At 40.0% G+C, this 27,016-nt stretch overlaps 1 protein-coding gene across 2 annotated transcripts in view; it reads right to left on the minus strand.

Moving 5' to 3' along the window:
• Positions 1–27,016, minus strand: part of LUZP4 (leucine zipper protein 4) — a 32,200-nt gene that overhangs the window by 2,479 nt on the left and 2,705 nt on the right. Inside the window, exons 2-6 of one of the 2 annotated variants that reach the window (XM_008272906.5) lie at positions 17,474–17,584; positions 14,562–14,677; positions 11,661–12,319; positions 4,819–4,888; positions 2,262–3,121 (exon numbers count right to left, since the gene is read on the minus strand). In XM_008272906.5, coding sequence (XP_008271128.1) covers positions 2,262–3,121; positions 4,819–4,888; positions 11,661–12,319; positions 14,562–14,677; positions 17,474–17,584 — 1,816 coding nt within the window. The remainder of the gene's footprint in view (positions 1–2,261; positions 3,122–4,818; positions 4,889–11,660; positions 12,320–14,561; positions 14,678–17,473; positions 17,585–27,016) is intronic. The other variant, XM_089323848.1, reaches the window with a different exon arrangement.

The following is a 27,016-nucleotide window of genomic DNA, read 5'->3' on the forward strand; positions in this document are numbered from 1 at the left end:
AATAGGGCCAGCGCTGTGGCGTAGTGGGTAAGGATGCTGCCTGCAGTGCCGGCATCCAATATGGGCGCCAGTTTAAGTCCCGGCTGCTCCACTTCAGATCCAGCTCTCTGCTATGGCCTGGAAAAGCAGTAGATGGCCCAAGTGCTTGGGCCCTTGCACCCACGTGGGAGACCTGGAGGAAGCTCCAAGCTCCTGGCTTTGGATTGGTGCAGCTCCAACAATTGCAGCCATCTGGGGAGTGAACTAGCGGATGGAAGACCTCTCTCTCTCTCTGCTTCTGCCTTTCTGTAACTCTGCCTATCAAAAAAAAAAAAAAAAAAGAAAAGAAAAGAAAAGAAAGAAAGAAAAAGAAAATAGCCAGAGCCTGGGGGTGGAAGGGAGTGTAGGGAGTGACTGCCAAGGGACATGGACTTTCTTTTGGGAAGGTACAAATGTTCTAAAACGAGATAATAGTGATGTTTTCACAATTCTGTTAATATGATAAAAACCACTGAATTGCCATACTTCAATCTGGTGAGCTTTATGGTATGAAAATTATTTCAATAAAGTTGTTAACAAAAGTACCTGTAACACATGGATATATAGCAATTAATATGAAACCCAGTCTGGCTGTCCACAATTTTCATCTGCCATGTTGCAGAGGTATGCTTTATATAGGACCTCCTGTGTGGTTGTTAGGTCTAGTTCTTGCTTTGCCCTGTTATAACTGCTGTTCATGTACATAAATAGTACAAGTTTTTAAATTTGCTTGAAAGGCAGAGACCGAGACAAACATGAAGAGAGATCTCCCACCCACTGGTCACTCCTTGTGTGCATACAATAGTTGGGGCTAGGTCAGGAGGAAGCCAAAAGCCAGAAACTAAAGCTGGGTTTCCATGTGGGTGGCAGGGATGCATGTATTTGAGCCATCACCTGCTGCCTTCCTGGGGTTTACATTAGGATGGAGTTGGAATCAGAAGCAAGGCTGGGACTTGAACTCAAGCACTTCAAGGAGATGTGGAGACTCCAACCATTGGCTTAACTGCTGCATCTAATGCCCATCCTAAGGGTTTTGTCTTTAAATTGTGGCTACACAGTTTAAAAGAATTTCTATCAGAGGTAGAATACAACAAAAGCCCAAATGTCATGTGGCTACTTGATACTGTCAGTTGAGTGGCTATCATCAATGTTTTTAAATAAGTCAATGGTTTTTGGTTTGGTTATAAATATTAATCTTACTAGGAGCCAACTAGACCAAAACCTGTGTTTGCTTTGGGAAAAAAAATGAGAGTGCTCTGAGTAATTAAATGGATGTTAGTTTCCTAATTAATTTTTAGTCATATTTCTGTTTTCTTTAACAATATACACTTGAGTTGGCTTCATCTAATCATTTAAATAAAAACAACAGAGGAAGTCAAATTGTTTCAGACAGTGAAAGGACATGACATGCTGTTACTGAGTTACAGATGGAGGGGGCCACATGAGAGGGAGAAGTTCAGACTGCCTCTGGAAGCAGGGCGGACAGTAGCTGACAGCCAGCAAAGAAATAGGATCCTCATTCTCACAACCCCCCAAAATTGAGACAGACAGACAAAGAACTCCTATATGTTGGCTCACTCTCCAGATATCCTATGTGGGAGGCACAAAACCAATCACTTGAGCCACTTGAGGAGACTAGCATTAAATATTACCATAAGCAGGAGGCTGAAGCTGGTATCGAACCTGGGCATTCCAATAGGAGATGCAGGTACATATAAAGAAGGTATAAATGCTAATAAATTTCCAATTTGTTTTCCTTTGTTTATATTTCTGTCTTTTGTTATAGAGATCTGTCTCAACTAAGAACTCAGAAAGGATAGAGGAAACTAATTTTTTCCTCCTTGACATCACTGGGCAGTCTTCCATTATGTGAACTGAGATAATCTGGAATACTGAAATTTACTTAGCATGTGAGGTATATGTTACTATTAATGAGCAGAAACGGTTTTAAAATTTAAGGCTGGAAATGAGGAAAAATCTTGAGAGCATTGAAATTGTACAGGTGGCAATTCCTGTATGTTTTAGGAAGGAAGGTTACAATATCATGACATTTATATCTACCATAGGAAAACACATGAAAATCTCAAGAGTAAAACTGAAATCAAGCAGTTTTGCTTAAGAATTTTCTGGTTCTGCATTAGGATTGTTTACAAAAGTTGTTAAAGATTACTTGGAAGTTACATTTTTTGTTTCATAGGTTTCCCTAAGAATAATTAAAGTTAAATTTAGCTGTCTGCAATTACCCTTCATTTCCTGCATTGTATTCGTCAGATTTGCTTTCCTTTTCCTCAGAGTGTTGATCCTTTTCCTCAGGATGGTGCTCATTTTCCTCAGGGTGGCGCTCATTTTCCTCAGGGTGGCGCTCATTTTCCTCAGGGTGGCGCTCATTTTCCTCAGGATGGTACTCATTTTCCTCAGGATAGCGCTCATTTTCCTCAGGGAGGTGCTCATTTTCCTCAGGGTGGCGCTCATTTGCCTCGGAGTGAGGCTCATTTTTATCAGAGTGTTGCCTGTTTTTATCAGAGTGTTGTCCACCTACTTCAGAGTGGTGCTCATTTTCCTCAGAGTGGCGCTCACCTTTGCGGGAGTGGCGCTCACCTTTGCGGGAGTGGCGCTCACCTTCATGGGAGTGGCGCTCACCTTTGTGGGAGTGGCGCTCACCTTCACGAGAGTGGCGCTCACCTTTGTGGGAGTGGCGCTCACCTTCACGGGAGTGGCGGTCACCTTTGCGAGAGTGGCGCTCACCTTCACGGGAGTGGCGGCCACCTTTTCGGGAGTGGCGCTCACCTTCGTGGGAGTGGCGGCCACCTTTGCGGGAGTGGCGCTCACCTTCGTGGGAGTGGTGGTCACTTTCGTGGGAGTGGCGGCCACCTTTGCGGGAATGGCGCTCACCTTCGTGGGAGTGGCACTCACCTTCCTGGGAGTGGCGGTCACCTTCACGAGAGTGGCCTTCGTGGGAGTGGTGGTCACCCTTGCTGGAGTGGCGCTCACCTTCCTGAGAGTGGCGCTTACCTCTGCAGGAGTGACACTCACTTTTGTGGGAGTTGCGCTCCATTTCATTAGAGTTGCACCCCTTTCCGTAGGACTCTTTCTGCAGTCCTATCTAAATGGGAAAAGTTGAAACAAATTATCAAAAATCATTGCTCAGCATGAGGTATTTAGTGTCTATATTTTACATGGACCCCATATTTTCAGAGACAATTCTTATCCTTCCCCCCTTAGACTAACATTCAATTTCAGATTTTTGGCCTTTATTTACAGAAGCGAGAATGTCAAAGCCAGTGGGCCCTTAGAGATCAAGCAGTCCAACCTCCTCACATACAGCTAAGGAAACTGGGATTCTGAAGAGTCAAATGACTTTCCCAAGGCCTTATGGCTATTAGTGACCCAGAAGAAAACTCTCAAGATCTTTTTTTTTTTTTTTTTTTTTTTTTTTTTTTTTTTTTGACAGGCAGAGTGGACAGTGAGAGAGAGAGACAGAGAGAAAGGTCTTCCTTTGCCGTTGGTTCACCCTCTAATGGCCGCCGCGGCCGGCGCGCTGCGGCAGGCGCACCGCGCTGATCCGATGGCAGGAGCCAGGAGCCAGGTGCTTTTCCTGGTCTCCCATGGGGTGCAGGGCCCAAGCACTTGGGGCCATCCTCCACTGCACTCCCGGGCCACAGCAGAGAGCTGGCCTGGAAGAGGGGCAACCGGGACAGAATCCGGCGCCCCGACCGGGACTAGAACCCGGTGTGCCGGCGCGGCTAGGCGGAGGATTAGCCTAGTGAGCCGCGGCGCCGGCCTTCAAGATCTTGATATGGTCTGAATCCAGACACGCTTGTCTGGAGCTGGGGGGGAAAAGCCACTGTAATCCATAACCCATACTTTGGAAATTTATATTCATTAAATAAAAGTTAAAAAAAAAGAACATAAAGATAAAATCACAAAGGAGGTCATCAAAATATGTATAATATGCCTACAACTATGTGTTCAAGATAGTTAAGTTAGGTGGAAAACCATATTATCCCATTAACTTAATTTCCTGTCTTTGGCCTGGCCCAGCCCTACCTGTTGCAGGTATTTGGGGAATGAACCAGTGTATAGAAGATCTGGCCAGCAACGCAGCTCACTTGGCTAATCCTCTGCCTGCGGCGCCGGCACACCGGGATTTTAGTCCCGGTTGGGGCGCCGGATTCTGTCCCGGTTGCTCCTCTTCCAGGCCAGCTCTCTGCTGTGGCCTGGGAAGGCAGTGGAGGATGGCCCAAGTGCTTGGGCCCTGCACCCGCATGGGAGACAAGGAGAAGCACCTGGCTCCTGGCTTCGGATCGGCCCAGCGCAGCGGCCATTTTGGGGGGTGAACCAATGGGAAAGGAAGACCTTTCTCTCTGTCTCTCTCTCACTGTCTAACTCTGCCTGTCAAAAAAAAAAAAAAAGATCTGTCACCCTGACTTTCAAATTAATATGTGTCTAAAGAAAAAATAACACATGCTACTAATAAACATTATTTGCATCAATTTTTATCACTTTTGTCTAATGCATACTTAGAGGCTAAATAATATAAGGTAGGATGGGAGATAAAGGAAGAAATTGTAGTATAAGGCTGGAAGAACTTTACTTATGTAGACATTTATGACATGTAGCTTCTACATATGTTTCACTGATATTCATGAACAGGTTTTAAAACTTACCAAAGTAATCACCAATACAAGTAGGTGCCAGAATTTACTATTAGAAAAAACAAAGCCTGCAAAGGGTAAGTCTATTCAAATGAAAATGATATATAAAAACAACTAGATTCTGTTATAAAGTGCTGACACTTACCCTGCGGTTCATATTCCTTTGCTGCATCTTTCTCTGAATGTAATCATTCCTTCTGTTTGTCACAAAATACCTGTTATTAATCATAAAGGATGATAATGTAAAAAGCAATCTTTTAATTTGAAAGACATACGTCTTTAAGCAATATTTTTCTAAGTTATTGATAGTTTATAGTTGTATATATTTATGCTATCTGAAGGTAGAGCCTTTGGGAGGCAAATATGCTTAGATGAGGTCATGAGGGTGCGACCTCCATGATGGGATTAGTGTCCTTATAAGACTAAGAGAATAGGGTTCATTCTCTGCAATGTGAGGAAACAGTGAGAAGGGACCATCAGCAAGCTAGGAAGAAAGCCCTCACTAAATCCTCACCATGTTCACAAGCTGATCTTGGACTTTCAGCCTCCAGAACTATGAAAAATTCCTGCTGTTGAAGCAACCTCAGTCTATAGTAATTCATTATGGAAGCCCAAGAAGACTAAAACAATGGCAAACTAGGAAGCTACAGGCAGGCTCTCCTTTCCACATAAAGATACCAAGTTAATAGTAACCAAAATGTTTCTGTAAGAATTCTAGCAACCAGCTGAGGATGCAGCTAGCACCCAGGCCACTGTAAAACCAAGAAGGGATTCCAATGAAAGGAGTAATTAAAGTTACAGCATTTGGAACACTCATTTGTGCCTCCCTTCCTATGCAGCATGGTGCAGTGTACATGGAAAGAAACCTTCATATCAAGGCTCTTTCCTTTGAGATAGGAACAAAAGTTTTCTGTCTCAACTGACTCAGAGCACTAACAGCACTGGCACCAAAGTTTGGAAGTCACTGAAAGCTGAGGCAAGCAGCACGTTGAGCAGTAATTTGGCAGGCAGATTATAAGGAGAATGAAACAATGTCAAGCTGAACTAATTGGTAAGGATCTTCCCCTGCACAAAGTCAGTATGCAAAGACTGGAAGAGATGTTTGTTTTTTCAAATGCCCAAATTCTAGCAAAAACTCATAAACCATACAAACAAAAAGGGAAGGAAACATAGCCCAAACAAAGGAACAAAGGAAATTTCCAAAAAACTACCCTAAAGAAATGCAGATCCATAGACTGTCTGACAAAGAATTTTAAATAACTTCCATAAACACACTCAATGAGCTAAAAGAAAAAAAAAAGACTAAATAAGACCAAGAAAATGACACATGAACAAAATGAGAATATCACCAAAGAAATACAAATTATGGAAAAGAACCAAACAGAAATTCTGGGACGGAAAAACATAATCATTGAATTAATAAATTGGAGGGGTTCAGTATCAGACTTGATTAGGCCAAAAAAAAAATAAGCAAACTTGAAGACAGGCCATTTGAAATAATCAAGGAAAAAAGAACAAAGAAAAGTAATGAGGGCCTAAGAGACTTAATGAGGCACTACTAAGTGGACTAGTCATGCATTATAGCAATCCAAGGAGTACCCTGAGGCAGAAAGCTTACTTGAAAACTTCCTAAATCTGATGACATAAAGACTGATAAACATACAGATCCAAGAAGCTCAAAAATTCCAATTAGAATGTATTCAAAAGAATAACACTAAGACACATTATAATTGTCAACCTGTTTAAACTTGCAGCCACTTGGTGAGTGAACTAGTGGGTGGAAGATCTGTCACTCTGCCTTTCAAATTAATAAATAAATGTTTTTAAAGATTTATTTATTTATTTGAAAGGCAGAGTTACACACACACAAAGAGAGAGAGAAAGAGAGAGAGAGAGAGACAGAGACAGAGAGGCAGAGGCAGACACAGATCTTCCATCTGCTATTCGCTCCCCAAATGGTCACAACAGCTGGAGCTGGGCCAATCTGTAGCCAGAAGCCAGGAGCTTCTTCCAGGTCCCCCACGTGGGTACAGGAGCCCAAGGACTTGGGCCATCTTCCACTGCTTTCCCAGGCTATAGCAGAGAGCTGGATCAAAAGTGAAGTAGTTGGGACTCGAACTGGCGCCCATATGGGATGCTAGGACCACAGGCAGGGGCTTTACCTGCTACACCATAGTGCCATCCCCTATAAATAAATATTTAAAAAAAGAGAAATTAAAAGGGTGCTGGTATGGTGGCATAGCAGGTAAAGCCACCACCTACAGTGCTGGAAAGCAGTGGAGGACGGTCCAAGTGCTTGGGCCCCTGCAGCTACGTGGGAGACCCAGAAGAAGCACCTGGCTTCAGATCTGTTCAACTCCAGCTATTGCAGCCATCTGGGGAGTGAAACAGCAGATGGAAGACCTCTCTCTCTGCCTTTCAAATAAATAAATAAATCTTAAGAAAAAATAAAAAATAAATGAAAAGGGATACTACAAGAGAGGTCATAGAAATAAAAAGAACTGTAAGAGGGTACTATGAACCATTGTTTGCTAAGATTGGCTAGCCTAGGAGATAGATCTATAAAGTCCTAGAAACTTAATTTATTGAAACTGAATAATGAAGAAATAGAAAGTCTGAACAGAAATTGATTTAGTAATCAAAAACCTAACAAAGAAAAGCCCTAGATCAAATGGCTTTACTGGAGAATTCTACCAGAATTCTGCCTCATGAAACTTTTCCACCAACTGAAAGGGAGGAAACATTTACAAGCTCTATAAAGCAACCATTATCCTGATACCAGCGTCAGAGAAAGATACAAGAAAAGTGTAATATCCCACATGAATATTGTTGCAAAAATCCTAAACAAAACACTAGTAAAACAAATTCACAGCACATTACAAGGATCATACACCATGACCAAGTAGGACCTATTCTTGGAATGTAAGAATGGTTTGAAACACAAAAATCAATGTTAATATACATGAACAGAAGGAAGGACACTGTCATTCCTACGGATGGAGAAAAAGGATTTGACAAGATTCGATACCCTTTCAAGACAAAAACAAACAATGGACTCTCAACAGAAGGAAACTATTGCAACTAACAAAGTTCATTTATGAAAAATTCACAGCTAACATCATACTCAATTTTCTAAGATCAGGAATAAGGCAAACGTGTACTTATATCACTTGTATTCAAAACAGTATTGGAAATCCTAGGCACCACTATTAGGCAAGAAAAGAAGTAAAATAATTCAAATGGAAAGGAAGAAGAAAATTTTGTCTGTCTGCAAATGACATAATCTTCTGTGTAGAAAGCCTTAAAGACACACATCAAAAAAGCCAGTTAGTTACAGCCAAGACACAAAGTCAGCAAAATTGCAAGATACAAAAATCAAAACACAAAATCAGCCTCATTTCTATACAGTAATAATGAACTCAAAAAGGAAATTAAGAAAATAATTCCATGAATAGTAGCATTAAAAAGAACAAAATAATTAGGTATATACCTAGCCAAGGAAGTGAAAAGACTTATATACCAAAAACACTACTGAGAGAAATTAAAGACTATTTGGGTCCCTGCCATCCACACGGAAGATCAGGATGGAGTTCCAGTATTCAGGTTTCAGGCTGGCTCAGCCCTTGCTGTTGCAGCCATTTGGGGGAGTAAACCAGTGGATGGAAAATCTCCCTCCCTCTCTTTCTCTCTGTCACTCTGCCTTTCAGATAAACAAATCTTAAAAAACAGGAAATAAGTTGTAAGAGTCACAATTTCTAAAAGTCACAATAAAAACAGTACCATATTATGAGTCCACTGGATTAGAAGAGAACTTTACTTATATAATCAAATGATGTTTAACAAGGGTGCCAAGACCACTCAATGAAGGAAAGGAAAGTCTTCAATAAATCTTGGTAGGAAAATTGGGTATCTATATGCAGAAGAATGAAATCAAGCCCTTTTCTTATTTAGTAAGGGTACAAAAGAAAGTTTTTGTTATCTCTATCAATTCAGCCAAGAAGGCATCTGAATGTGAATATAATTACCATGTCAGGAAAGAGACATAAAGCTGAAATTGTTATGAGATATTTTGAGGGAAGTTAAAAATCCAAATTCATGGGTCAGCACTGTGGCACAACAGGTAAAGCCACTGCCTGCAGTGCCGGCATCCCATACCGTGGCAGTTCGAGTCTTGGCTGCTCCACTTCCGATCCAGCTCTCTGCTATGATTTGGGAAAGCAGAGGATGGCCCAGGGCCTTGCATGGGGGAGACCTGGAAGAAGCTCCTGGCTCCTGATCGGCCCAGCTCTGGTCATTGGGCCATTCTCCAGCAGATAGAAGACCTTTCTCTCTGTCTCTCTCTGCCTCTCAAATAAATAAATAAATCTTTTAAAAAAATCCAAATCATACCTTGTTTGTAACATACATTGTTCAGAATTTTTATTGGGAGTATGACTGCTTTCTTAAAACTGAAAATACTTATTACAAATCTTCCTAAGTAGTTTTCTATCTATGATATCCTATTTTGTTTACCTGCATGACACAATAAACCACACATACATTTTCGAAATAAATTTTATAGTTGAAATCAGGATTCTGTATGATGGTTATATTTCACATATTTATACCCAATGCAAATTTGACTTTTATTAGGATCATGTTGGGCTTCTAGACTGACTTAAGATAGAAATGTACTTATAAATAAAAAATTTTAAAAAGGGGGGTGGAGCCATGCTGTGGCATAGTGGGTGAGCAGCAGATAGAAGACCTCTCTCTATGTCTCTGCCTCTCTGTAACTCTGCCTTTCAAATAAATAAATAAATATTAAAAAAAAAGAAATGTACTTAGTACCTTTTATGTAGGGGCATGAAATTACCGAATTCTTCATTTTATATGTGGCACAGAAGGAAATTCTGGTTCTGAGGATATTATTAAACCTATCTGGTCAAATTACATATATTCGAATAAAATGCTGTGGAGTAGATGAGTTCCCAAAAGATCAGTTAAAAAATAGATGACTTTTCTGTACTGTACATGTTGTTTAATAATAGTTCTACATCTGATAGTTCTACCCTTAACCATTCAAGTCCTATTTATTTGTACTGATATAAAATATTGTAAGAATAAAAGGTAAAGGAAAAATCTGAACAGACTTGTTCATTTGATATTTGAAAACATTTTTGCAAAATTACAGGAATGTTACTGGATAATAATATAAATGTAATTTTAAGTGCTTTAACTTAATTATTATGCTATTTAAAACTATTTAAAATAAAACATGGAAATCCCTAATAAGTGCAGAAATATAAGTTCCCACCACTAGTATTAAAAACATTTTAACCTTTTATAACAAATCATGCTATAAAAAATTGCAGATACACTATGGCCTCAGAATCAGCCCTTAAGGCATTCGGATATGGTTGAAGAGCCCATGAGAGTATTTTAGGCATGGAAAGCCAAGACACTCTGGCAAAAAGAAAAAACCAAAAAAACAAAAACAAAAACATCTAAATGAAAGATCTCTGCGAGTGAGATCCCAGTGGAAAGAATGGGGCCATCAAAGAAGGAGGTACCTCTCTCTGAAGGGAGGAGAGAACTTCCACTTTGACTATGACCCTGTCAGAATAAGATTGACGTCGGCGAACTCAAAAGGCTTCCATAGCCTTGGCAACTCATGACTAGAGCCTAGGGAGATTACTGACGCCATAAACAAGAGTGCCAAATTGTTAAGTCAACAACAGGAGTCACTATGTACTTACTTCTCATGTGGGATCTGTCCTTAATGTGTTGTGCATAGTGAAGTAATGCTGTAACTAGTACTGAAACAGTATTTTACACTCTGTGTTTCTGTGTGGGTGCAAACTGATGAAATCTTTACTTAATATATACTAAATTGATCTTCTGTGTATAAAGATAATCGAAAATGTATCTTGATGTGAATGGAATGGGAGAGGGAGTGGGAGATGGGAGGGGTGCGAGGGGGAGGGAAATTATGGGGGGGGGAAGCCATTGTAATCCATAAACTGTACTTTGGAAATTTATATTTACTAAATAAAAAAAGGAAAAAAAGAAAACAAAAAAAAATTGCTAATAAGTAGCACAGGGCCTTTTTCCTTAAAACCTGCATACACAATGACCCACACACATATTTTGTAAAAAGTTTTTGCAGCTGAAATCAGGATTCTGTACAATAGTTAACTTGAGCTACAACATTTGAATAAACATTTATAGCCAATGCAAACTCAAGGTAATTACTGAGAAATTCAAAGTAAAAAAATTATTCAACAACCCAACAAATTGCCATAGAAATGTCTTGTGTTTTTGAAAACTCAATCCACAGTACTATTTAAATTTCTGTGTTTTCTTGGTTGTTAGACATACCCTAATAGTTTTAGAAGGGCATAGTGAATATATAGGTATAGTGTAGTCTAATAGATTCAGAAGTTAGTATTGCATTTATGCATAGAATAGGCATCCTTTCCCCTTGGTTTGACTTGAATAAAGCAAAAAAGTTAAGTTGCTAAAAAGACACATCTATCATTTTTTCTGCTAAAGACTGAGAGTTCTTCAGGAAGAAGATAGGAGGGAAACACAGAAATTCACTATCATAAATTATATTGAGTATTATCAATTTGGCATAGTTGGTTGTTGGATTAGCTTGCCTACGGGTTGGAAGGTCCCCAGGGAACAGGACACTGAGTCCATCCATATATTCTGATTGTGGGGAAGGCACAGTAGGAAAGGTTCTGCCAGGGAAAATAGACCTAGATATAACAACTTAATGGGACATCATGGAAAACTGAATGACAGCTACAGGACATCAGCAAATTGAAAAACCAATATCAATACCATCTATATTACCTCCATTCTGTTAATATATCTGTCTCCATACATGACTGTCACAAAAAATATAGTATAAAATAAAGATAATACAGACACATAAAGCATACTTGTATATTTCCACATCACTCAACACATTGTACTAATTATTATTTTTTGTGCTTTTACCTGTCAAATTTGAACTCGGTTTTGCGTAGCATTCTGAATCTTCCTAATGATGAGTATCTTTGATATCTCTCTGATGGACCATGAAATCTCCCTGACGGACCATACCATCTCTCTGAGGGACCATGAAATCTCCCTGACGGACCATACCATCTCTCTGAGGGACCATGAAATCTCCCTGAGTAACCGTAACCTCTCTCTGATTGGCCAGGATAGTCTCCGTAAAATCTGTCTGACTGGCTGTAATATCTCTCTGACTGATCATAAAATCTCTCTGGTTGACCATAAAATCTCTCTGATTGGCCATAGTATCTTTCAGATTGGCCATATATCTCTGATCGGTCATAATTCTCAAATGGACCATGGTATCTCTCAAATGGACCATAAAACCTCTCTGAATGGCCATAATAACAATCTAGTTGACAAGCTCTCTCATATTGGCCATAGAATCTCTGGTATTGGTCGTGAAATCTCTCAGAATTGCCATAATATATCTCTAATTGGCTATGATATCTCTCAGGGACATAAGGTCGCTCTAAATGGTATTTAGATCCCTCTAATTCGTTTCTTCCAATTCTGTTTCCTTCTGTGTAGTCTTGATGTCCTTCTGATTGATGGTAATTCCTCTTCAAATGGAAATTATAGTTGTCACTGTACTGCTCCTGCAAAGGACCCCAATTATGCAAAATAAATGAAACATATACCCATGTTTAGATGTTTAGATGATTTGATTAAGTTAATGGCAATTTTCAAGATCATTTCTATGGGCAGCTAAATATTAATTTGCAGAATAGCTTTGATGCCCCATGTCATCGTTGGTACAAAGAACATTATGAACAAAAAAACCTTAACAAAGAAAAAAATATGGGAAATTATTTAAGAATTTGAATATATTCCAAAGTCATGCTGTATGTAGCATTTTCTGGATCTATGTTTTACTAAACAACAGATTCTATGACTTTGTAACTGACAGGATAGTGAACAATATTTTGTAGTACAAATCCTTATTATCAAAGGAAAGTATTCAGTATTTATTTTTTGTTGTTTGATGAACATCAAAGTAAAACCTGTATCCTCAATATAAATTAACACCAAATTTTAGAGCAAAAAGCAAAGCAAGTAAGGGAAAAGAAAGCTATAAAGAAGCAGAAGGTTGGCTTAATACTGTTCAAATAAATTAAGCTGACAACAACTCAGCCTTTCTATTTTTTCAGTTTTTAAAACAAATGGACAGTGAAGTCAATCAGCCAAATAGAAATAATGAAAACTTTGACAAATCTCTATGACATTAAAAAACAAGTCATATGGACCACACAGAGAAATCAAACCTTCCACTAGTATATGTTGCCAGGCAAACAAAACATGCCATAGCTTTAGCATTATTAACTTTCTAGTACCACACTACTAGAAGCTGGAATCAAACTGCTAAATAGCAGGAACAGTACTAGCATAAAGAATATTATGCACAGAAAACTGTTAAAAATTACCAAAAGTTAGTTGCTTTGCTAAAGCATGAAGGCACAGCCACTCTCTAGCATTTCTACTGAGAAACCTGAACAAGTAAGCTAGGAAGAATGCACATGTACCTCTTTCTTCCTTCTGTGTGACTGTTGTTGGGAGCACAGCGGATTAGCAGGAAATATAGGATTGGGACCCATTTCCTAAGACCCACATGCACCCAAGTACCCTTCCAAAGGAACTTGCAATCTTTATAATTGATTATTTAAGAATTATCTTCATAAACTTGTGTATTACAGATATCCTACCCTCTGAAAATGAAATGCACATTAGTTTTCTTTCCTTATAAATAAGAAACTCTCTTAAAAGAATTTTGAATAAATGAACTTGTGTTCTCCTGATATTAAGATTTAAATCTTGTGAAGTACAAAACTAACTTACTAGAATTACAAAGCAACATTGAAAACTATTCAGGGGCCTGTGCTGTAGTGGGTAAAACAGCGGCCTGCAGTGCCGGCATCCCTTATTGGTGCTGGTTCGAGTCCCGGCTGCTCCACTTCCTATCCAGCTCTTTGCTATGGCCTGGGAAAGCAGTAGAAGATGGCCCAAGTCCTTGGGCCCCCGCATCTGCGTGGGGAGACCCGGAAGAAGCTCCTGGTTCCTAGCTTTGGATTAGTGCAGCTCTGGCCATTGTGGCCATCAGGGGAGTGAACCAGTGGATGGAAGACCTCTCTCTCTCTCTGCCTCTCTGTATAACTCTGACTTTCAAATAAATAAATAAATATTTTCAAAAAATCAATTTATTCTCTTTCTCTCCTACTGCCACATAAACTATTTAAAGCAGGTTGTTCTGATACCATAGTGCCTGCAGGGGATAGGCATCGAATCAATGTATGTTCAATCAATTTAACTTCTTCAAAATAAACAACTTTCATTTACATACTTTGACAGAAATGATTTAAGGTCTCTGTTGTTTTTTGCTTTTTACTAAATGACTATATAACATTTTAAGAAGAATCACTTCAGAATAGGCCAAATAGACACACTAACACCAATGTTAACCTGTGAATCTGGGTATGAGAACATATAAAATTCCTATCCCATGACTGACTCAACCATAAAAGTTTAGATGAAATGAATTTGTAATTATAGTCTGTCCCACCTGATTGTACCAGAGTGCATCAAATCTAGTTTCATGTGACTTCCAGCTTTCAAAGACTCACTATGAAGATAAATATGATAATGTACAATCACAATAACCAATTGTTTATTTTGGCATTTTATAAATTCAAAATTTAAGTAACTATTGAAAATAGCAAAAAAAAAATGTTTAAGACACTACAGATAAATACTAAGAAACAACCGCTGTTCTCAACAGAATTAAATATTTAGAAATACATTAAATTTGGGTTCTTTAATATCAACTAAATTTTGGTATTTATTTACCTGCTCAGTTGAAGGCAGCCTGTTTAAAAGGTTTTGTCCGAATCTGAATCCAGACATCTCATGGTATATTTTATTATGATTTCTGTCCTCAAAGTTGTTTCTGAATCTTGGGTATCCTTTGAAAAATAATTATTTTCTGTATTTTCAGTCAGTAAATTCAATGTCTTTCCAAAGTACTATGATCTTTTAAAATAATTTTAAAAAAATTTTAAAATTTTTAGTTTTTAACAGATTCAACATGATTTGTAAATACAAGTCTAAGAACATAATGATAATCCCTCCCTCCCTCCCTCCCTCACCCTTTCTTTCTCCCTTTCTTTCAGTTTTTGAGATAACATTTTAAATTTACATTACAGAAAAAAGCTCAATACTTCACTGAATAAAAGATTTAACAAGTAAAAAGCACAAAGACCCTAGTTTAGTGGGAATATAGACAATAGCTATAAACAATAATTGAGTGGAAAAATTACTATCTCACTCATATACAGTAAATTTTAAAGTAATCACAGATAGGATCTAATTTTTTCAAAGCCATGCACTGGGCTTTGCAAAACTTTTTATATTTTATTATTCTAATATCATCTAGAAGTTTCTCTGAAATTGAGAACACTCTTTGCCATACTATTTCTATTTACTTATTTCAACAGTGACATTTTCTCTGTGTATAATACCTCAAATTTGGTTCTACATACCAAAGTTGGGAATACTATCTGAAATTAATTGAAGCAATACTTGAATAGAAAAAGGAGAAATAGAGAGAAGCTGTTTGCTTTATAATAATCATGTTGATAGTTGCCTCAATTGTCTTCTTTGCTTTGAATACAAAGACACAGCTTAACAGACTGTCAAAGACTCTAATCTCTAAAACACTTACAAAGATCTATTTTAAGTTTGATTAGGAGCATGAGAATGCCACGTCACCATTTTTAGCTTCTTTGCTCTTATAACCACCATCCTACCTGTTCTCAGAACAGGCTAAGCCACTTTCTTTTGGCTAAGCCAAAGACTGTAATGAAGCTGAGTAAGCAACTGGCAGGGGCTTAAAGTATGCACAAGGTCAGGGTGAGTCCAACCTGTTAATCAGACCATGGAGACTCAATTGTTGAGCTAACTTCTCTACTATGGCAATCTTCAGCCCAATCACATTAAACTATGCACACCACATTGTCCAATGCGATCAGGGGAACATAGGACATTCTTCATGTTCTACCCTGTTCTCATCCTATAACATTCCTTTCTTCAAAATCTGGACGTCATGATGTCCAGAGTATCAACCATGCTCTTCCTGTATTGCCTTCTATTACTGAAGGATTGTACTAATCAGAGAGGCTTGTAAGCAAGTTCAAAGCACTCTCAGCCCATAATGTTTCTTTCACATTATAGAAAAAAGGCTTAATACTTAAGGTAGCAACAGCAAGATAAACTACTTTAATAAATGCTATTTCAGTTTCAGAGACATGTAAAGCAGTAGTGTCATCTCTGATTGCTCATCCTGCCCTCCCTTAGAGAAGTAACACATATAATAGCCCTTGTCCTGACTGTTGATGTACAATTTAATACTTTATCCCTTCTAGTATTTTTTTTTGTTCTAGTTAATGCTATTGGTTGAACTCTGTAATCAACACACATTTATTCTTAGCTGTTGAAATTTAACTGAAAAGTGATCCCTGTTAAATATAAGAGTGGGAATAAGAGAGGGAGGAGATGTATAATTTGGTACATGCTCAATCGGACTTGCCCCAAATGGTGGAGTTAGAAATGTGCCAGAGAATTCCAATACAATCCCATCAAGGTTGCATGTACCAATGCCATCTCACTAGTCCAAGTGATCAATTTCAGTTCACAATTGATCACACTGATAGGTCTAAGAGTCAAAGGGATCACACAAACAAGACTAGTGTCTGCAAATACTAACTGATAGAATAAAAAAGGGAGAGAATGATCCAACATGGGAAGTGGGATAAACAGCAGACTCGTAGAATGGCAGATGTCCTAAACAGCACTCTGGCCTCAGAATCAGCCCTTAAGGCATGCCGATCTGGCAGAAGAGCCCATGAGAGTATTTTAGGCAAGGAAAGCCAAGACACTCTGACAAAAAATAAATAAATAAAAAACTAAAACAAAAAAAAAAAAAACAAAAAACACACACACACCTAAATGAAAGGTCTCTGCGAGTGAGATCCCAGTAAAAAAAAATGGGCCATCAAAAAAGGAGGTACCTTTCTCTGAAGGGAGGAGAGAACTTCCACTTTGACTATGACCTTGTCTAAATAAGATTGAAGTCAGCGAACTCAAGAGGCTTCCATAGCCTTGGAAACTCATGACTAGGGCCTAGAGAGATTTCTGATGCCATAAACAAGAGTGTCAAATTGTTAAGTCAACAAGAGGAGTCACTGTGTACTTATTCCTTATGTGGGATCTCTGTCCTTAATGTGTTGTCCAACGTGAATTAATGCTATTACTAGTACTGAAATAGTATTTTACACTTTATGTTCTGTGTGGGTGCAAACTGATGAAATCTTTACTTAATATATACTAAATCAATCTTCTGTGTATAAAGATAATTGAAAATGAATCTTGATGTGAATGGAATGGGAGAGGGAGCGGGAGATGGGAGGGGTGCGGGTGGGAGGGAAGTTATGGGGGGGTAAAAGCCATTGTAATCCATAAACTGTACTTTGGAAATTATATTTACTAAGTAAAAGTTTTAAAAAAATAAAAATAAATTAAAAAATTTGTTTTCCATTTGACATAGCATAAATTCTAACCAGCCCTGTATGAGTCCATGACCAGGAAAAAGAAAACATAATACAACTTTAGTACATCATTGCAGGTTCTTGAATTACTTACCTACGAACTCACAAAAATTTCAGACTCTTTTTTTACCATATGTGATTCTTAGTATACTTTACCTCTATGCAAGTGATACTTATGAGAGTATGATCGCCATCTTGAACCTCCATCGATCTGTCTATCTTCTTTCTTTTTTATGAGTCCTATATTTTTAAGGATTATAATGTCATCTGCATGAGAAAATACATCAAAGGTGTTACCAGAAAAAGCCAAATAACAAAACATGCCTCAAGTGAATGATATATGTTCTACCTCATCATATTTCAATGTATTTCTAAAAACTGGTAGCCCCAAATAATGAAACTATAACAGAGCTCAAACAATAAAAATATATTAGAACTAACTTCCTGGAAGAATAAAGTAACATTCTTTTCTTTTTATTATGTGAGAGGCAGAGGGACAGAAACAGAGAATGAGAACAAGCAAATTTCCATCCAATTGTTTGTTCCCCAAATGCCTGCAACAACAGGGGCTGGACCAGGCTGAAGCCAAGAGCTGGGAGTGAACCAGTGTATGGAAGACCTCTCTCGCTGTCTGTAATTCTGCCTCACAAATAAATAATCAAATCTTTAAAAGGAGAAAAAGAAAAGCATGAGCTTCTTCTGGGTCTCTCACATGGGTGCAGAGGCCCAGGGACCTGGGCCATCCTTCTACTGCTTTCCTAGGCACATTAGCAATAAGCTGGATCAGAAGTGGAGCAACTGAGACTTGAACCAGTGCCCATATGGGATGCTGCTGCAGCAAGATGCAGCTTAACCTGCTGTGCCGTAGCGCCGGCTCCTGTTGCAGGCATTTGAAGTATGAATCAGTGGATGGGAAAAATAAAACAAAATGCAGTATTTACTAAAAGTGGCTGAGAACCATCTTTAATTTGGAATGGAAACATTTAACAGAAAAAGCACCAATCTCATTTTAGAGAAGAGAAAACTGACACCTAGAGAGAGGAAGTGACTTACCCAAGGCTTGCTAATGACAGAACTTGGGATTAGAATATAAATCTTCTAAACATAGAAGGACTGGAATGTCATGCTAAGATTTTTGAACCTCATTCTAGAGGTTATTGATTATCTGTCCTGGCTGTGCATCCAAATACCTTGGGGAGATTCAATAAATGGGGCCTCTATCCAAAATTATGACTCAGAAAGACTACAGTAGGAGTCAAGTACTTGTATTTTTAGAATTTGTTATTTTAAAGAGAGGGGAGGGGAGGGAAGTAGAGAGAGGGTAAAGGGGAGAGAAGACAGGGAGATTGTTCATCCTTTGGTTCATTCAACAAATGCATGCAACAGCAAGGGCTGGGCCAGGCTGAAGCCAAGAGCTAGGAACTCAATTTGGACCTCCTATGTGGGTGGCAGGGAGTTAGTACTTGAACCATTATCAGCTTCCTCCCAGGATGTACAAAAACTAGAAAACAGAACTGGAAACAGAGCTGGGACTTGAACCCAGGCACTCTGATATGGAGTGTGGGTGTCTCTGCATCTATATCTATATCTATATCTTCTATATCTCTATCTATCTATCTATCTATCTATCTTTTTAAAAGTCCTCCAAGTAATTCCGATGTTCAGCTAGGATTATCAACATTTGCTGTGAGCAATGGAGAAATCTTTGAAGAGCACAGAGTGAAATTATAAACATGAAGGTTTGGGAAAACCTTAATTGTGATAGGCAATAGATTACAGAATAGTGAGATTACAATAAAGAAAAGCATGGCAGAGGGGGTTATGCAGATGGACTGTAATAGTCTAAGAGTAAAGAGATAGTTTTGGAGTAGGGTGGTATCGGGGAAAAAGGAGAACACAAACTCTCTATTCACCAGGAACATTCCCTCCAGGTCCTACCCCATCCTCACCCTGTTCCACTCATTCTCTTGCAAGCAGAAAGCTTCTTACAAAATTCTCACTGCACCAGCAGTTATCAAAGGTTTTCCCAAGTCACTGAGGAAACAGGGACAAATTAGGAAGGAGGAGGAACCTGCAGAGGCACCCTTAGAACTGACAGAGGGAGACGCCTTCCTAAATACATTACTGGAGAAAACAATATTTTAAGTAGCTATTGCAATCTGAATATCAGTACCTGATGCTTGCTTTACGTATGTGCATTAAGTGAACTTTTGTGCACTGCCCTAGAAAGCTATTCATCTTTTATTTTATGGGGGAAACTATTTATGCATTCAATAGCTGGCAGAGAAATGCAGTATCGGAACACAACATATTGCCAGCTGTGAACTGCCTGTGTTTGATTAAGTACCAGCCAAATGAGAAGAAATGTCCCAGGACTGCAGATAAAAAAAGACTACTTGGTCCTGGAACAGCTGCAAAATCTTTGTGGCACAGGTGGGCAAGATGTACAGAATCTGAATGCGGGGAAATATCTGGGCACCCCAGGAAAGAGAAACACAAGAAAAGGTTTACAGCCAGGAATGAATATGGTAATATGTTCAGGGAGATGAGCTTGGCTAGAATGGAAGATGAGTGCTGAGGTATTACAGAGGAAGAAGTTAGACAAATAAAGTAGATGCAAATGATGAAAAGCTGTGTAAGCATCTCAATATAAGGGGTCTTCAAAAAGTTCATAAAAGTGTGTGCTATGAGAAAAACTATGCATGTATTTCAAGAATGTTTTTTGCACAGTAATATGGACAGAAGGAAACACAAGTAGTGGGAGTTATGAAGATGTGATCTCTAGCACAAGATTATGTCAATGTTTAAATAACAAGCACTTATTGAACACATCCTGTGAGTTTGAACATGTCTTAAGTATCACATAAAATTGGGAAACTGATCAATGCTTTTAATTGGTACGGAATAACTTATATGATTGCTACATGGCTATCTGAAAGAAATCATCATCTTGTCTATTATCTGATGATTTTAACTTCATTATTGACTGTCTTTAAGTTCACTTTTTAAGATGGTTTGTTTGTATATTTATTTGACAGAATTAGAGAGATCTTTCATCTGCTGGTTCACGCCCCAAATGGCTGCAACTGCCAGGACTAGGCCAGGCTGAAGCCAACAAGGACAGCAGAGGTCCAAGCATTTGGGCCATCTTCTGCTGCTTTCCCAGGTACATCACAGGGAGCTGGATTGGAAATGGAGCAGCCAGGACTCGAACCAGTGCCCATATGGAATGCTAGCAGTGCAGACAGTGGCTTAACCTGCTATACCACAGCACTAGCCTGAGTCCACATTTTAAAAAATTCACTTATTTATATATTTGAGAGACAGAAACAAGAGATTTATTAAGACAGAGAGAGAGAGAGAGAGAGAGAGAGAGAGAATATGCCCCCATCTGCTGGCTCACTCCCCAAATGCTTGCAATGGTTGGGGACTCAAAGCTGGAAGCCAGTAATTCCATTTTGATCTCTCACATGGATGTCAGGGATCAAACTACTTGAACAATCACTGTTGTCTTCCAGGATTCACAATAGCAAGAAACTGAAATCAGAAGTCAGAGCCTGGAACCAAACCCAAGTACTCTAATGTGGGACATGAGTATGCCAGTGGCTTGACAGATTGGCCAAATGCTCACCCCTAAGTCAACATTTTAAAGAAATTGATTTTAACAAAAGTGGTAAAGCTGCTTGAACTGCAACACTGAGTACAAATTAAAAGTGAATGATTAAGTGCATTGAATATAAAACTCAACCTTTAAAAATGTGTTATTTTTTCAAGTTGAGTTCTGTGTGGCTCCCAATAAAATAGCTTTGTATAATATAGGTCTTTTATCTCATTTCTTCCCAAATGCTGACTATTCTATTTCTCTTTGTACTTACAACACAATATAGTGTCACTAGTTCTCTGTAATGTAGAGATCAGTATTTAAAATGCCAACGGTAATAAGTATGAAATTTTAACCTTTAAGGTGCATCAGATTCAAAAAGAAGAAAAAATACAAACTTCAGTTATATAATCTTTTTTAAATATTTATTTATTTGAAAGAATTACAGAGAGAGTTCTTCCATCCCCTGGTTCACTCCCAAAGGCACCAATGGTGGGAGCTGAGCTGATCCAAAGCCAGGAGCCAGGAGCCTCTTCTGGATCTCCCTTGCTTGGGCAAGGGCCCAAGCACTTGGGCCATCTTCTACTGCTTTCCCAGGAGCATTATCAGGGACCTGGATCAGAAGTGGAGCAGCTGGGACTCGAGCCGGTGCCCATTTGGGATGCCGGTGCTGCAGGCCAGGGCTTTAAATCCACTCGGTCACAGCACCAGCCCCCAGTTATATAAACATTCATTCTATGCTGCATTTTCTAAAAATAGACCTAGTATTTGGGGTTTAATATTCCATATTAAATTCACAAATTTCCTAATTGAAATGCAATTAAAAAGATGGTAATAGGCATCCAGCCCCTTCAATTAGAAATGTACCATGAAGGATGAGCATTTGGTATAGCAGTTAAGATGTCACTTGGGATGCCCACACTCTATATTGGAATGCCCAGGTTTGAATTTTGGCTCCACTTCTGATTCCAGGTCCCTACTAATGCACATCTTGGTCAATAGCAGTAAAGGCTCAAGATTTTGGTCTCTGTCCCTTGCCTCTTACCTGGAAGATCGAGAATGCTACTTAGAGAAAACATGCTTTGGCTGCCTGCAGTGCTGGTATTCCATATGGGCGCTGGTTTGAGTCCCAGCTGCTCCTCTTCTGATTCAGCTCTCTGCTATGGCCTGGGAAAGCAGTAGAAGATGGCCCAAGTCCTTGGGCCCCTGCACCCACGTGGGAGACCAGGCAGCTGCTTTATCCACTATGCCACAGCACTGGCCCCAATAAACACATATATTTTATTATATTTTATTTTAAAATATTTATTTATTCAAAAGTCACAGTTACACAGAGAGAGGAGAGGCAGAGAGAGAGAGATCCTCCATCTGATGGTTCACCCCAGATGCCCGCAACGGCCAGAGCCCCGCAGATCTGAAGCCAGGAGACAGGAGCTTCTTCTGGGTCTCCCACGCAGGTGCAGGGGCCCAAAGACCTGGACCATCTTCTACTGCTATCCCAGGCCACAGCAGAGAGCTGGATCGGAAGAGGAGCAGCCGGAATTAAAACGGGTGCCCATATGGTATGTCGACGCTTCAGGCCAGGATGTTAACCCACTGTGCCACAGCAATGGTCCAACACATATATTTTATTTTATTTTTTTATTTTTATTTTTTGACAGGCAGAGTGGACAGTGAGAGAGAGACAGAGAGAAAGGTCTTCCTTTTGCCGTTGGTTCACCCTTCAATGGCCGCCACAGCTGGCGCGCTGCGGCCGGTGCACTGCGCTGATCCAAAGGCAGGAGCCAGGTACTTATCCTGGTCTCCCATGGGGTGCAGGGCCCAAGGACTTGGGCCATCCTCCACTGCACTCCAGGGCCACAGCAGAGAGCTGGCCTGGAAGAGGGGCAACCGGGACAGAATCCGGTGCCCCGACCGGGACTAGAACCCGGTGTGCCGGCGCTGCAAGGCAGAGGACTAGCCTAGTGAGCCATGGCGCCGGCCCCAACACATATATTTTAAAAAACTGTTTAAAACACTGCTTAAGGTGCCATGTGAAGAATTATTTCTTTTTGTTTTAATTATTTATTTGAGAGACAGAATTACAAACAGAGGGAAAGACAGAGAGAGAGAGACAGGTCTTCCATCTGCTGGTTCATTCCTCAAATGGCCGCAAGGGCTGGAGCTGGGCAGATCCGAAGCCAGGAGCCAGGAGCTTCTTCCAGGTCTCCCATGTGGGTGCAAGGGCCCAAGGACTTGGGCCATCTTCCACTGCTTTCCCAGGCCATTAGCAGGGAGCTGGATCGGAAGTGGAACATCCAGGACTCAAACCAGTGTCCACATGGGATGCCAGCGCTGAAGGCTTTAACCCACTGTGCCACAGTGCCAGCCCCATAAATAAATCATAAAAAAAAAAAAAGAAATGTCAAGCAGCCATGATTTGAACTGGTGCCGGCATGGGATGCCAGCGCCACAGGTGGAAGCTTAACCTACTACACCACAGCGCCAGCCCTCCAAGAACTAAAATTTTTATATAAATTATATAATTTTCTTGTGAAAAACACAATTATTGCATATAGCATTGTATTTTAAGATGCATTGAAAACATTTTTAAAAACAATTTTTCTCATTTGAAAGGTAGGGTTACAGAGAGGCCAAGGCCGAGAGAGGTCTTCTATCTGCTGGTTCGCTCCCCAAATTGCCGCAACGACCAGAGCTGGGCTAATCCAAAGACAGGAGCCAGGAGCTTCTTCCAAGTCTCCCACGTGGGTGCAGTGGCCTAAGCACTTGGACCATCTTCCACTGCTTTTCCAGGCCATAGCAGAGAGCCAGATTGGAAATGGAGCAGCCAGTTCTTGAACCAGCACATGTATGGGATGCGGGCACTTTAGGCCAGGGCTTTAACCAGCTACACCACAGTACAGGCCCCAGAAAGCACTATTTATAAGCATTTAAAATACACCACATGGCCCCAGCCCAGCACCCGGCCAGCTGTTGTGGGCATTTGGGGATTAAAACAACAGATGGTAGCTCTTGCTTCATGTCTCTGAAATAAACAGGTAAATAAATTTAAAAACACACACTTTTTATAAAAAGATTCATTTATTTATTTGAAAGTCAGAGTTACACAGAGAAAGAAGAAGAGGTGGCGGGGGCAGGGAGGGAGGTCTTTCATCCGCTGGTTCACTCCCCAATTGGCCAAAATTGGGCCACCTTTTTTTTTTTAAGATGTATTTATTTATTTGCAAATCAGAGTTATATAGAGAGGAGAGGCAGAGAGAGAAAGAAAGAGAGCGAGAGAGAGGTCTCCCATCCGCTGGTTCACTCCCCAATTGACTGCATCTGAAGCCAAAAGCCAGGAGCCAGGAGCTTCTTCCGGGTCTCCCATGTGGGTACAGGGGTCCAAGGACTTGAGCCATCTTCTACTGCTTTCCCAGGCCATAGCAGAGAGCTGGATCTCGAACGGGCACCCATAAGGGATGCCAGCACTTCAGGCCAGGGCATTAACCCACTGCGCCACAGTTTCAGCCCGGGCCATCTTCTACTGCTTTCCCAGACCATAGCAGAGAGCTGGATCGGAAGTGGACTCAAACTGGCACTCATATGGGATGCTGGCACTGTGGGTGGCAGCTTTACTGCTACACCAAAGTGCCGGCCCCAAAACACACACTTTTTTTTTAATTTATTTTTTTAACTTTTATTTAATGAATATAAATTTCCAAAGTACAGCTTATGGATTACAATGGATTCCCCCCCATAACGTCCCTCCAACCCGCAACCCTCCCCTTTCCCACTCCCTCTCCCCTTCCATTCACATCAAGATTCATTTTCGATTCTCTTTATATACAGAAGATCAGTTTAGCATACATTAAGTAAAGATTTCAATAGTTTGCTCCCACACAGAAACCTAAAGTGAAAAATACTGTTTGAGTACTAGTTATAGCATTAAATCTCAATGTACAGCACACTAAGGACAAAGATCCTACATGAGGAGTAAGTGCACAGTGACTCCTGTTGTTGACTTAACAAATTGACACTCTTGTTTATGGCCTCAGTAATCACCCTAGGCTCTTGTCATGAGCTGCCAAGTGGAAAGAACCGGTCATCAAAGAAGGAGGTACCTTTCTCTGAAGGGAGGAGAGAACTTCCACTTTGACCATGGCCTTGTCTAAATATGATCAGAGTCGGTGAACTCAGGGGGCTTCCATAGCCTTGGCAGCTCATGACGAGAGCCTAGGGTGATTACTGATGCCATAAATAAGAGTGTCAAAACACACACTTTTTATAAACATCGTTTCCACCATTAATGTTTAAAGCAAGAAATCTCAAAAAAGTTAAATGACTTAAGTTCCTCTCAATTTAAGTGTGTTGATTTTGCTTTGTTTTTTCTTAAATGTGTACTCATCCATTTATTTGAAAGAAAACCCATAGAAAGAGATTTTTCATTTGCTGGTTCACTTCTTGAATGCCTGCAACAGGCAGGGCTGGACCAGACTGAAGTCAGGAGCCAGGAACCTAATCTGGGTCTCCCATGTGGGTTCCAGGGACTCAAATACTTGAGCCATCTTCTGCTGTCTCCTTGCCACATTAGTAGGAAGCTGATCAGTAGAGAGGCAGGATTCCATTCTTGGCACTCCAAGATGGGATCCAGGCAGTGGCTTAATCTGTTGCACCGTAACACTGCCCCTCCTCTCAATTTTTTGGAGGTTCTAACTTTACATACTTTCAAAACACTTAAAACATGATGCGATTACATGTATATACTTAGATGCCCCTCCAATAGCCCAGCCCTAGCTGTTTTAAGCATTTGGGGAGAGCCAGTGAATAGGAGCTCTCTCTGTTTGTGTTTCTCTCTGCCTCTCAAAATGTGAAACAAAACAAAAATACCAGTAAAATTACAGGACAGGACAAAACAAAACTACTAATAAGGGGGAAAAAAAAAGATGAGGCTGGTGCTGTGGCCTAGGAGGTAAGCTTCTGCCCGCAGTGCTGGTATCCCATATGGGCACTGTTTCAAGTCCCAGCTGCTTCACTTCCAATCCAGCTTCCTACTGGTGGTGTGGGAAAGCAGTGGATGATTGCCCAAGTGCTTGGGCCCCTGCATCCATGTGGGAGACCAGGAAGAAGCTCCTGATGGGCCCAGCTCCAGCCATTGTGGCCATCTGGGGAATGAACCAGCAGGCGGAAGACCTCTGTCTTAACTATGCCCGACAAATAAGTAAACAAATCTTTAAAAAAAAATACCAAGAGTGTACTTAAAAAAAAAAATACCAAGAGTGTAACTAGCTACTCCAGCTTGCCAAATTGCTGCCTACCCAAAACTGAGACTTTAGGTATGTGTGAGTATAGTTCAAAAAGGTCATGGAAAAAATGGAATTAAAAGATAAGGTTATTTTGGTGCAAAAAGTTTGAAAGTCATACGTAGCTTTTTCACAATACACATTTTCCATGATTTTTGATGACCCTGTATGCATGGATTTATATTTTTTTGATCAGACTAAATATATTTTTACTTTCATTTCTACGCACTTTGTGAAGTGCCTTTGTATAACATTTATTCAGTTTTTCCCATTCCAGCTTTGTACACATTACCAGTATAATCTCATTTAATCCCCAACGAATCTACAATGCAGACACTATGCAGACAAGCAAACTTAGGCTCCAAGAAATGCAACAACTTGCACAGGTTATGTCAACTCCTACAATTTTGGGACCAGGCCACACTGTGACTTGGTCCTTATTTTTCTGAACCTTGGGATAAACCCATTGTTGGTTATTTGTCAGTTTATACACCCCCCCCTTTCTATGAGCAGCTGCTAAAAACCTATCAGTGAAATCAACACCAAGAAAAGTACAGGAAGCATGAAGCTTTAATCTCACTTGGTGCTCAATTTCCACCCTTAAGGGTCCCAGTGTGAGGGACTAATGTGAGGCAAATGTGTCTCAGGCACAAAATTAGAAGCTCCAAAAACTCAACAATCAAGGTCAAAATAATATTTTAACATAACACTTAAAAGTAAAAATCAACACAGATCTAATCACCGAGGGAATAAACTATCAAAAAACAGAGTTAGAGAAAGGGAGGGAGGCAGACAGAAGTTAGGAGGGAAGGAAGTGGA

The sequence above is a fragment of the Oryctolagus cuniculus genome, chromosome X, assembly GCF_051225735.1.
Source record: "Oryctolagus cuniculus isolate XC-2025 breed Fujian yellow rabbit chromosome X, ASM5122573v1, whole genome shotgun sequence".
Taxonomy (NCBI): Eukaryota; Metazoa; Chordata; class Mammalia; order Lagomorpha; family Leporidae; genus Oryctolagus; species Oryctolagus cuniculus.